This window comes from Chelonoidis abingdonii, chromosome 1 (assembly GCF_003597395.2).
Source record: "Chelonoidis abingdonii isolate Lonesome George chromosome 1, CheloAbing_2.0, whole genome shotgun sequence".
Taxonomy (NCBI): Eukaryota; Metazoa; Chordata; order Testudines; family Testudinidae; genus Chelonoidis; species Chelonoidis abingdonii.
The window spans coordinates 240,400,257-240,414,017 of NC_133769.1; the positions used below are offsets into that span (position 1 = coordinate 240,400,257).

The 13,761-nt window shown below is 40.4% G+C and overlaps 1 protein-coding gene across 2 annotated transcripts in view; it reads left to right on the forward strand.

Annotated features, from left to right (window-relative positions):
• NLGN4X (neuroligin 4 X-linked) overlaps positions 1–13,761 on the forward strand; it is a 303,848-nt gene that overhangs the window by 277,579 nt on the left and 12,508 nt on the right. For both annotated transcript variants that reach the window (XM_075060676.1, XM_075060677.1), the window contains 2 exons: positions 10,297–10,482; positions 12,439–13,228. In XM_075060676.1, coding sequence (XP_074916777.1) covers positions 10,297–10,482; positions 12,439–13,228 — 976 coding nt within the window. The remainder of the gene's footprint in view (positions 1–10,296; positions 10,483–12,438; positions 13,229–13,761) is intronic.

Below are 13,761 nucleotides of genomic sequence, written 5' to 3' on the forward strand. Positions count from 1 at the left end.
TTGTGGGAAAAGAAATGTTGCCTCTTTCTACATTTTAAAGGTGTGTGTGTGGGTGTGGGAGTGTGGGTGTGGGAGTGGGTGTGTGTGTGTGTGTGTGTTACGGTCCTGGGAAGCCAATACAGTTTATTAAGAAAGATGACTTTTGTTTTATTTTCTATTGCCTGTGATATTTGAAACTATGGCAAAATGCTAGCATTTTTATATACCCTGCATACTTCTTGTCATTTGCAGCAGGAGGTTTTTCGTATCCTCTGCAATATACATTTAGAACAAAAAAATGAATGTATAGGCTAATAGGATGTGTGGCAGCATTTGTCCTTCAGATCAGGATGGGAAACATTTCACTTCAAGCCAGACGGGTTATTAAAGGACCCCACCTGCTAGACATCACAACAGAAGGACTCCTTGCATTTGAAGGTGTCCCTGGCTTCTACTTATCTTTTTCATAGTTTCAAGTCTGTTACACTTTGGCACATATACAAAGGATTATTTCTGTGACCATGCAGGCTGTGTATACCAGACAGGATGATTCTAAGATGAGGATGAATTTGGCATACAGCAGTTCATATCTGAGATGAGAAAAGGAAAAAAAGGAAAATAGGACACATTCCCCACATTTAAAAATATTAGTACAGTATATGCAAGCAGTGGAATCAATGTGAAGGGAAACAGTTTCTTCACATTGTTCTATTCCTCACTTTAAGCACTACTTGTTCACCACTTGGGGTCATGACAAAGCTTTTGGTTTCAAAATATTTAGACTATATTGGTCTACAGGCTTTCTAGGGTGATGCAGAAAGCTTTTTCACCTCATACTTTAATCACATATGTCTTTCTTTTAGTTGGCTGCTGCTTTCCATCATTCACAGCAGATGTTGATATTGGACTGCCCAATGCCACTGCTGGAACTTGTGAAAGGGGATCAGTAAGGAAGCAGTAGAAAAGCGATTAACATGGTACAACAGGTCAATTTGTAGTTTCTTACTAATATTTAGTTTGGAGTCTATCATTCCAGGTGGTGATAAAGGAAAACAAAAAGCATACACCATTGAAGAGCTATTCCCAGCTGGAATTTGGGCTTTCAGATAATCTTAACATTGATTTGATATGGATTTGGCTTTGAGGCCATAATATGAAGATAAATAATAGGTTACTCTACAGTGACAAAATACTGGGTTATGCCATTTGGGAAATGGCAAGAGAATGTTGTCATAATACTTTGTTACTGGAATGCTTTAAAAAGATTGAGACGTAAACTTAGTAATTAAATGAATGCAAATTGCAAATTATATTAGTAATTGTGGATTTTTGGTAGGGGTGAGGCTATGGTGATCTGGAGGCTGGACATGAACTACAATATTAACTTTGATGGGGGGGTTACTGTTCCAAAACTGCATATATTGTAATTGTTCCTGAATACTTTTATAAAGTGAATGTAATGCTCATGAAAACAGACAGACTAATAGACTTGAGAAGAGAAGTCCTCTATTTATCTGCAGGTCTGACACAGAATGAACAGTAGCAGTGAAAACTTCCTCAAACTGAGCCAAATTCTCCCCACATTTACACTGGGGTAAATCCAGGATAATTGGAGTGAAGTCAATGAACTTACTGAGTATTCACATGTCTGTAACAAACTCTGCTCTGGCGTGTTTCCCTGCCAATATGTCTCTCTTTTGGGCCAATGAGAATCATAGATTATTAGGGTTGGAAGGGACCTCATGAGATCATCTAGTCCAACCCCCTGCTCAAAGCAGGACCAATCTTCAAATGGCCCCCTTAAGGATTAAACTCACAACTCTGGGTTTAACAAGCCAGTGCTCACTGAGTTATTCCTCCTGCTAGAGAGACCACTTCTAGAAGCAAGAAGCTTACTCTTTGTGTCTACTAAGGCCTGGAGTTCTCTACCAATCAGGATACCTGTTGTGGTAGTGGTTCTTGCAGTTTTAATTCAATTCACTGGAAACAGGAGTGAAATCACCAACTCGTTTCACATAAACAATTACATAGCTGTCAGACCTCATCAGCTTGTGCTCAGTACCAACCTAGAAGAGATTTCAATAAGTCATCCAAGGGAAAGACTTATATTCCTTTAGAAATCTACTTAATTACATATACACATTGGGACAGATCCTCCAGGGCCACCCAGAGGATTCAGGGGCCTTGGCGCAAGGAAATTTCAGGGGCCCCTTCCATAAAAAAATTGCAATACTATATTCTCGTGGGGGCCCCTGTGGGGCCCAGGGCAAATTGCTCCACTTGCTCCCCCTCACAGGCAGACCTGGGAAAAATACACCTTCTGCATCTCAGCACAAACCTAGTTTAGAGAAAACTTCTTTACAAGGTATCACTGGCTCTCAGCATCAACTACTGCTAAAAGGCACTAAAGCTCATTAAAAGGGTTGGATAAATATTTTCCATCAAAACTTTTTTGGTTCAAAAACCAGGGTTTTTTAAAAAGCAGAAAAAAATCACGGACAATGTCTGCTTTCCTTCAAAATTTGTTGTGTTTTTTTTTAATTGAAAAGCTGAAATTAGTCTGCCAAAACCTGAATATAGTCTGGGGTTTCAGAAGTGCGTGGCCAAATATTTGCTGCTTGCTGTGTTTGATTGTTTAGAGAAACAATACAAAAATTCTGCTTAAAAAAAATACAAAACTTTTGAACCACCTCAGCTTGTGACCAAACGCCTGAGCCCATCCAGTCAGAGATCTTTTCAGCTTTCTGATACTCTGTTGGCTTCCTTGACTCATATCTGTCTCCATAACTTTGGGTTCATTTAGGTTAGAACATAAGAACAGCCATACTGGGTCAAACCAAAGGTCCATCCAGCCCAGTATCCTGTCTACCGACAATGGCCAATGCCAAGTGCCCCAGAGGGAGTGAACCTAACAGGTAATGATCAAGTGATCTCTCCCCTGCCATCCATCTCCACCCTCCGACAAACAGAGGCTAGGGACACCATTCGTTACCCATCCTGGCTAATAGCCATTAATGGACTTAACTTCCATGCATTTATCTGTTTCCTAGAGACTGACTCCATGGGGTCCCTCACAAACTGGTGACGGTTACTGTGGGTTTGTCTTTAGTATAGCTTATGTACATGCTCCACAAACTGAGCATTTGAGCTCGTTCCAGAATCTGGGATGAGCCTATGTTGTGAAAACTGACATGCTCAAAATAGCACATGCATGTGAATGAACACAGGGTGCTAAAATTAAATTAACCCAGGGCTTCTCAAACTGGGGGTCGGGACCCCTGCAGGGAGTCACAAGGTTATTACTGGGGGTTGTGACCTGTCAGCCTCCACCTCAAACCCCACTTTGCCTCCAGCATTTATAATAGTGTTAAATATATAAAAAAGTGTTTTCAATTTAAAGGGGTGGGGGTCACACTCAGAGGTTTGCCATGTGAAAGAAGTCATCAGGATGAAAGTTTGAGAACCACTGCATTAACCCTTCTGGAGCTTCAGGGAATGTAGGGGAGGGGGAGTCTCCCTTCATAGGGTTGGGAAGAATATTGCTCTTCTCATGTGATCCCTCCCCCAGTGGCTACTTTTAAATGAAGCTACCCTCCCCTGACATGAATCTCCCTATGGCACTGAAATTAAATGTAGGCTATAATTTGGCATTTGAGAAGTGAAAGGGACGGTAGCCCTAATGGAAAAGCTGACAGCTTGGCTCTTCTGCAAACCTCAAACTGCTGAATGAGCTCCAGGGTAGGGAAGGCTTTGCCTCTCAAACAGCCTGGCCCTACCCTCTATCCAACCCCACCCACTTCCTGCCCCTTGACTGCCCCCCCCAGAATCCCCGACCCAACCTGCTCCTTGTCCCCTCACCGTCTCCCAGAGACACCACCACCCTGGGACTCCACCCCTCCTTCCTGTCCCCTGACTGTCCCAACCCCTATCCACGCCCCCCACTGAATCCTGACAGACCCCTGAAACACACACAATCCAACCCCCCTGTTCCCTGTCCCCTGACCGCCCCCCTCAACCTCTGCCCCTTTCCTGTGCCCTGACTGTCCCCGAGACTCCCTGCCTCTCAGCAAACCCTCCCAGCCCCAGCTTCTTACCCCTGGCTCTCCCCTCACCCAGAGGCTCAGCGCGTCACATCCAGGGCCGTCCCTGAAGAGCGGTGCAGCATGGCTGCGATGGGGCCTGAGCTCCACTCCACTCAGAGCCGCGTGGTAAGAAGGTGGGGCTGCGAGCTCCTCCCCGCTCAGAGCCCTGGGGTAAAGGGGGCGGGGCTGTGAACTTCCTCCACTCAGCCCAGAGCTTGCAGCTCCGCCCCCTTACCACGCGGGGCAGAGCTCAGGCCGCGTCGGAGTCAGGCTTCAGCTGTTCAGGGACAGCCCTGGATGTGCTGAGGCTCTGGGAGAGGGGCGGACACAGGCTCGGGTCGGGCTGGGACAGGAGCTTCAGCCGTTCTCTTGGGGGCCCCTTTGGAGCCTGGGGCCTGAGGCAAATTGACCCACTTGCCCCCCCCCCCCCCGGGTGGCCCTGAGATCCTCAGCTGCATCAGCGCTTTACAAGGCTCAGCTGGTAGCAGAGGGCCACAAAGATGGCTTTACATATCATTTATGCTGTCTGGCAGGAAGCCATTTCAGCTCCTAGCACAACCCAGAAAAATCTCACTGATCTGAAGGCCAAAAGGAATCACTGTACTCATCTAGTCTGACCTTCTGTATAACACAGCCATAGAACTTCCCTAAATTAATTCCTGTTTGAACTAGAGCATCTCTTTTAGAAAAGCATCTAATCTTGATTTTAAAATTTCTGGTGATTGATAATCCACCCTAGGCCTTCCACCACATCCACTGATAAGTTGTTCCAATGGTTTATTACTCTCATGGTTAAAAATGAGTAACTTGTCTTCAGTCTGAATTTGTCTAGCTTCAACTTCTAGCCATTGGATCTTGTTATACCTTTGTCCGCTAGCTAGAAGAACCCATTTTCAGATGACTGTTCCCCATGTGTGGAGTTATAGACTGTGATCAAGTCAACCCTTAACCTTTTCTTTGATAAGCTAAATAGACTAAATTCCTACAGTCAAGGCATGTTTTCCAATACTTTAATTATTCTTGTGACTCTTCTCTGAAACCTCTCCAATTTATCAACATCCTTCTTGAATTGTGGACACTAGAACTGGGCACAGTATTTGCGTAGCAATTGCAATGGTGTCAGATAATTTCCCTTCTCTTACTTGAGATCCCCCAGGATGGCATTAGCCATTTTGACTACATATTGCTGTGGAAGCTCATGCTCAGCTGATAATTCACCATGACCCCCAAGTCTTTTTCAGAGTCACTGCTTCTCTGAATAGACATCCCTATTCTATAAATATGATCTACATTCTCTGTTCCTAGATATATAATATAGTTTTCACATTTGACTGTATTAAAACACATACTGTTTGCTTTCACCCAGCTTACCAAGTGATCCAGATTGCTCTGTCCACATCATTATTTACTAGTCTCCCAATCTTTGTGTTTATCTGCAAACTTTATTAGTGGTAAAACCCCTGCAGACTTCCCCAATTGCAACCAGCTGCCAATGCCCTAAGGTAAGTGGTCCCCAAACTTTTTACCTCATGCCCCCTCTTACCCCTGTAGTGTCCATGCCCCCCCAACATACTCCTTGGGGTTGGGGCCAGGAGCAGGGGATACGGACAGGGGTAAGGAGACAGAGGCTGGAACCTGGAGCACGAGGCCTACAGCCAAGGCCCCAGGCATGAGACCAGCAGCCAGGGCCAGGAGCAGAGCCCCAGGTGCGGGGTCAGGAGCTGGGACCCCGGGCGTGGAGCTGGAGCCGGGTCCAGACACAGAGCAGAGTGGCGCTCCCTCTCTGCCCCCCATGGGGGATGTCCTGGGCCCCAGCTGCACACCCCAAACTTTCCTCAGCACCCACAAATTGGGGACCTCTGCCTAAGGGGGTCATTCTGGCAGAAGCACTGCCAGCCACACCTCCTTTGCCTTTGCCATGTCCCCAATTATAGTGGGTGGGAGGGGTTATTGTAGAGATATGTATGCCATCTGTACAACTACCTGAATCCCTAAGGAACTGTTTGAAATGGCTTTGTGGTTGCGCTGCACCAATAAAATGGAGCAAAACAGACAGAAGCAGAAAAATCCCAGTCTTTTCTCTTATAATATATTATTTTGCCTTCTTGATTCCAGCTCTATTGGTATGTTAAAGAAAAACTTTTCCCATTCACAGAAACATAGCAGATCCAAAGAAATTACAGCTGAAAACTTAATTTATCTAAATTCAGAAGCCTTATTTTAAAGGCGTTTTACTGTAATGACCGTTGAGATGTATTTATATTTGTTGTTTTTTAAAAAAAGGTTGAGAAATGTGATACTGTGTGCAGTTGCAATTTGCATAGTATAACAAATCACAGTGGGTCTTTATGTTCTCTTCCCGTTATCCTGGAATTATATGGGAGACTTTTTTATTTTTAATGAAGTCATAGTTTTGACGGGGAGAAAACAGTAGTGAAAACAGGAACTGAATATTCCAGTTTGGTTTCTTTCTGTGCCTTTAAATGAAAGGAGCTCTGTGTTTAGTATTCTGAGCTTTAAACACTCCAACCATCTGTTTCATTAATAGGGATGAGAGAACCTTGCAAAGTTCCAGCCTCCATATTCTGTCAAAAATTCCAACCCACAGTATTCTAAACCCCATAGAGTGTCTTTTAAAAGAGTCATAAATCAACTTGGAAAAAAAAATCAAAATGCATTTTAAAAATATACCAGATTCCTGAAAGTCCAGTGTAAATTCCCATCTTTGAAACAAAAGCACAGTCATATATGGTAAGGGCTATTTAGTGACATTTTACTTTATCCCTCTGAAATCTATAGACTAGCCCACACCGAAGGAACCAAGCTGGTCTATGTATTTCCGTGCAAACATATAATCCCTTGCCCTGAATCTAAAAATGGCTTTGGACAAATATTATGGTCTGGCATTCAAAGCATGGAAGGACAGATATCCCCACCAAGAGAAGACATATGTATTCATTAATTTTGTGTTGTATAGGGTTGCCATTTTGCCTTGATGATTAGTTTTTAAATTAAGAATCCTTGTTCTTTCAGAAAATGAGATCAGCAGAGAACTACTGAAACAAAAAAAAAATCTTTATATGTTAAACATCAGATATTCCTTGATGGCAGTTTCATTCAGTCACCTTTCAGTACATGTAGAAGGAATTCAATATCACAAAGAAGAACCAGATTTAACTTGATGCTGCTAGAAGAACTAAAATGTGTTTGGGCTCTGCATATTAATTACCTTGCTGTTTTAAAGGTTACAACAGTCACGTTCTCCCAGGGAGGTCATAGTTCTGATTTAATAAAGGCTTATAAATTACAGAATATTGCAATGGACTGCAGAAACAAAACCAGCAAGATTTATTCTTTGCTTGACAAACCCCCAAAAAATAATAAAGGGGTGTGGAAAAAGAACCAGACCAGTGTGGAAAAAAATTGTTCTGGCATTTGTGGATTAATAGTCTCTTTCTTAAGTGTTAACTTGAAAAGAAAAGATGATGCTACTTTTATACCTGTCCTGACTAAAGTTTTCATAAGTAAGCCCACATGAAAGGATCTTTTTTAGCAATGACAGTGTCATAAATATACAACTAAGGGTAGCATAAAATCCCTCCTTACCTGTAAAGGATTAAGAAGCTCAGATAACCTGGTCGGCACCTGACCAAAAGGACCAATAAGGGAAGAAGATACTTTCAAATCTGTGGGGTAATGTTTTGGGTTTGGAGTTTCTTTGTTCTCTAGAAGTCAGCAAGGAACCAGAGCAGGGAAAATACATCTCCCTAAGCCATATCTGAACTAAGCATCTAGTATTGCAGAAATAGTAAGTAATAGCAAAGAAATAAATTAGATTATCTTTTGTTATAGCTTGTGAATTTTCCCTGTGCTAAGAGGGAGGTTTATCACTGTTTTTGTAACTTTAAAGTTTTGCCTGGAGGGGAAATCCTCTGTGTTTTTGAATCTTTTGTTATCCTGTAAAGTATTTACCATCCTGATTTACAGAGGTGTTTCTTTTACCTTTTCTTTAATTAAAATTCTTCTTTTAAGAACCTGATTGATTTTTCATTGTTCTTAAGATCCAAGGGTTTGAGTCCATGTTCACCTGTACCAATTGGTGAGGATATTATTCTCAAGCTTCCCCAGGAAAGGAGGTGTAAGGCTTGGGGGAATATTTTGGGGGAATAGGACTCCAATTGGTCCTTTCCCTGATTTTTTGTCTAAATCATTTGTGGTGTGGCATACTATTCAAGGACAAGGTGGAATTTGTGCCTTGGGAAAGTTTTAACCTAAGCTGGTAAAAATAAGTTTAGGAGGTCTTTCTTGCGGATCCCCACATCTGTACCTCAGAGTTCAGAGTGGGGAAGGAACCCTGACAGACAGTATGATTCATTTTGTAGTAAATTAGAGCAACTATTTCAAAATGAATGCAAGTGCTTATAAAGCACTTGTTGGCATTAAATACTAATTAGTAATTGCTAATTAAATATCAGAAAGTGATTTTGGTGAGAGTGTATTTAACTAAATTGTAGCTAATCTTGCTTTAACATTGTCCGCCTTTATGACATTCTAATTCAAATTATATATCCTAAATCTGGAGTTGTGTCCCTTGTTTGAAATGTATTCCTCTCAAGGAGGTTATGTAATGTTGCTTTTACTATAGACCATGCCACGTGCTACTGAGTTTAAACACTCCCATTTGTTGTCTAATTTATTTTGTTGTTGTTGTTTGTTGTTATGATTCTAGCTGTGTGTATTTAGAAGTATCTTCTGGACACTTAAGTAACAACCAGAGCCACAACAAACATATCTGTGCTCTCTTGGCAAAACAGTTCAAACGGACCATGTTTGCAAAGCCCAAGATTCAGTAGAATTATTTATCTTCCTCAGCTCCGCCATATCACATGACCAAAAGTTTTAGATCCACAGGATGAGCCTAATGGGGAATGTGTCCAAAACTGGTGTGTATTTTTTTCCCTAGGGGCCTCAAATTTTCTCTACAGAGCTCTCTATCAGCTGACAGCAACTCTTATCTCACACCAAGGGGGCTCTGGATCATAAGTGGTGAATGTTCATCATTTCAGTCAGTCCCTGAGCAATGGTCCCCCAGTGGTTTGTGACCCTCATTTGGCAGCATTGTCTGAAAAGGCACTGATTATTAGCTTAGAAATGGCAATTTGTTACTCTTTTTTAAACTCAGGACACTTTTGAATTGATGTAAGGTAGTGTTAAATCTATGGTGTCCATTTGAAAATGTTGAGCTGTTCTAAAGTGTTCATTCTAGAATTCTGTTCTCACATGATAGGATAAGCTCTCTGCAATTTTTTTTTAAAACAATGAATGACTATCCATGGTAATATGGACATAGTGCATAGTTTAGAACCCAAATTGTTCCAGTCAGCATGGTTAGCATGATGCTTCGAGTAAGCTGGTGTTAGAAATGCAAAACTAATCAGAGTCTTATTTTTTTAGTTCTTGTTATTCTAAGTTGCAAGACAAGTAGCAAATGTGGCATGCTTTATTTCTAAAATCTAATAACTATGGTATAGGGGGTGAAAAAAATAGCAAAACAACTTTTCATAACATCTCCAAGGAAGGATTTAGAATCCAATTTGTTCAGATGAAGTCTGGATGCTTAGAGTTGAATGGCTGAGGATTGACCTGCATCTTTTTTGTAAATATCCTTTGTAGAATTGGCTTGAGTGTAATTTTTGTTAGGGTTTTCAATTTTGTTTTACTTAGATTTTATTTATTTTAACTGTTGCGACATACTTGTTTCTGTACTGTACAAAGATTATAAATTGCAGAACTGCTCAGTACTGGACTATTTTGGTCAATGCCAAAAGGAATCTAAATGAATGTGCAAGGGATCTTTGTCCTCAATGAAAGAACTGATTCTAATTCCTAATTCTTCCTGTGTGTTGTAGATGCACAATATAATAAGAACATTTGGAAGAGGGATTTTTTTATGTTGTTCACATAAAGATTTATCAAATTTGTGAAACCTTCAGCCTGCATTGCTTGTTGGATATTGGGTTATCTGAAAAAAAGAAATGTTTTGTTTTTTGCCACTACACATGGTGTCTACTATAAGGCGAAAATGTTCTTGGGTTTTAATGTTTGCATTGAAGACATTTAGTTAGGACTATGACCTTTCATAAAAATAAACTGAAGGAGAAAAGAAGCGAATATGTGGATACCCCATAGCTAATTCTGTGGCTGGTGAACTAAAATTGTCTCTTTTGCCTTTTAGGTTTTCTAAGTACCGGAGACCAAGCTGCAAAAGGCAATTATGGATTGCTTGACCAAATCCAAGCTTTACGATGGATTGAAGAAAATATTGGATCCTTTGGAGGAGACCCAAAAAGAGTTACTATTTTTGGATCCGGAGCAGGAGCATCCTGTGTTAGTCTGCTAACACTATCTCACTATTCAGAAGGTAACAATCCTCTTGGTAAAATAAAGGTAAAAAGGGACCCTTTAAAACCTAGTGCAGTTTTTTTTAAACTGAAATGCAAAGCAATTGACACCATCAAGCAGAAACTCAGAATTATATACCAACAACATAAATGAAATACATAGTAGCCAGTGTTCCAGCTGATTCTTAGTAATCCTACAATTATGTTTTTTACTATGGCATGAAATCAGAAATAAAACGTAATTTATAAATTTACATTTAAAAGTGCTCCCCAGGAAATCTAAACTGTCTGGTCTATATTCAAATTTTCCATCTTCTCTTCCATCAATTGTCTGTCCTACCTGAACTAAAATGGGGCAGTGAGCCTTCTTTTTTTATTTGCAAGATGCCTGTCTGTGCACATCAAGCATACATTTTAATGTCTTAACACAATGCAAATTTGTACAAAAAAGAGTAGAGACTCTACATATGTGAGGCTATCCTGCAGTCCATATGCATGTAAAGCTCCTACAGGGCTGTAATAAAAGTTTGACCTGCAAGGCTTTTGGCCCCTGAATAAAAATGCACTAATGTACAGTGCAGGTATTGAATAGCTCTACAGAAAGATTCCAGTAAGTATGATCAATAATACTGTACAAAAAAATTAGAAAAAGACCACAGTTCTCTAAAATCTTTGATCTGTTTCTGCCCCCTTGCTCCTCCCCCTGCTTCAACACATAGAGGAATTTATAGGATAAAACGATCTAGCAGGGATAATTGTAGCAGATATTATAGCAAGCATGCTTTATCTGAAAGTACTTAAAATTATTGCACATATTGGTACAAATAGGGCATAATGAGTAAAACTGGGCTATAAACTATGCTAAAAGCAAACAGATGGAGTGATGAAAATCTTTGCTGATCACAGCCTTGACATTCTGTAATTTGTTCAGTAATTAATAATCATAAGGTGTATTATTCACAGTCAGTTTTCACCAGATATGGTTCTGGGTACTTGGAGCTAACTTCTGTCTTAGTCATTTCTATTTCACAAATCATCCACAGTATGTAAGTGCTTTGTAGTCTGTATATACACTCTGGCCAAGACATTTTAGGTTGCATACTCAAATAGGACATTTCAGTGTTCCCACCAACAAACTAAGCAACCCAAATAAGCAAACAGAAAAATTTATGGGGAAGATTCATTGGTATGCTTCAACTGCTTTGCTGCACTCTGACGGCACACAGCTGCATTAAATCCAGGTCTCTGGTTGCTCTGCACACCGGAGAATAGCAAAGCAACCAGAATGCACCAGGTGAATCTGGCCCAGTATTTTCAAATCCTTTCAGAAAAATGCAAATATATTCTAATTTATCAGAATAGTCAATGATAGCAGGAAAATATATGTAAGCAGGTAATGAAAAATGATGTCAGTGCAGAAGGATCCTGGAAATCAAGCTTATTAAACTGTTTTTAGCTGAGCATATTTTTTTTCAAATTATATGATGCCTGTATTCTGTGAAAGGGGAAAAAAAAAGAGTGCATAATTTTCCTTTGACCTTTAAACTAGTGAAGAGCATATTTATGTGAGTCATTTACATGCAGAAGAGAATATGATTGTTTGTAACTGGCACTCCTGCAAAGATTAAAAATGTTAAAGAACTACCACTGTGCCAAAACTGAGGTATTTTTGTTAAAAGTGTACGCTTATTGTGAAAAATATATTTTGTCCTTGAAATACTAACCTAAAACTTTCAGGCTTTATATGTATGACCATCAAGAACCAGGGAGATTTTATCTAGAAGTCTATTAAAAGCTACAGTGAAAAGGAAGAGATTTAAATTAAATTAAATTTAAAAAGTTAAATCAGTGGAAATAGAACTGAAATACAGGAATCTGCATCCTTTCAGTATCATACAATCAGAGTATTCTTTGCTTAGTAAAAGCAGCATTTTTATATGTAATTTCATTTGCATTTAAACAATTTGCACCTGCAGGTTTATTCCAAAAGGCAATCATACAGAGTGGAACAGCCCTGTCCAGCTGGGCAGTGAACTACCAGCCTGCCAAATACACTCGGATATTGGCAGATAAAGTGGGCTGTGACATGCTGGATACCACCGACTTAGTTGAATGCCTTCGTAATAAGAACTACAAAGAACTCATTCAGCAGACCATCACTCCAGCCACGTACCACATTGCCTTTGGGCCTGTGATTGATGGGGATGTGATTCCAGATGACCCTCAGATTCTAATGGAGCAGGGAGAGTTCCTTAACTATGACATAATGCTAGGTGTGAACCAAGGGGAAGGCTTAAAATTTGTGGATGGCATTGTGGACAACGAAGATGGTGTTTCCCCAAATGACTTTGACTTTTCCGTTTCCAATTTTGTGGACAATCTGTATGGCTATCCAGAAGGGAAGGATACACTCCGGGAGACCATTAAATTCATGTACACCGACTGGGCAGATAAGGAAAACCCTGAAACACGAAGGAAGACCTTGGTAGCTCTGTTTACTGACCACCAGTGGGTTGCCCCAGCTGTTGCTACAGCTGACCTGCATGCCCAGTATGGCTCTCCAACATATTTCTATGCATTTTATCACCACTGCCAAAGTGAAATGAAACCAAGCTGGGCTGATTCAGCGCATGGTGATGAAGTTCCTTATGTGTTTGGCATTCCCATGATTGGTCCCACCGAATTGTTCAACTGCAACTTCTCCAAAAATGACGTCATGCTCAGTGCAGTAGTTATGACATACTGGACAAATTTCGCCAAAACTGGGTATGTTTTGCATCTTATAGCCTTTTTCATTCCTATGATTGTTCTGAAATACAGAAGTATTCCGCTGTAATGGTCCCAATAGAGTTACAGCACTAATTGAAATCACTAATGCAGAACACTGCTGTAAAAAGAGCTTATTTATATTAAATATATGTTTAAACTAATATTTTCTCTATTAAACTAGTTATATGTGAAGAATGATGTATTGTACTTTCCATTAAAGTGGGGCAGTTAATAAAAAGATAAATGTCCTTGAAGTCAAAAGAGCTCAGCAACATGCTGCCGATCAGAGGAATTGTCTTTTTTACTGCAAGAAGAAATTGTGACGTAGATCATACTTATTCACTAAGAAATTCTCTAGTTTTTCATAAAGGCAAGGAAACGTACTGGAGAAGTGGGTCAGGAAGATGCCCATTGGGAAGATTTTTGTCTTTGGGAGTCAGAAATGAAATAAAAGTTAATTTACTAGATAATCAAGAAAAGTCTCACACAAATCTGTTTAGGTGGGGGGAAGGGTTTTAGAAAGGCTGTTC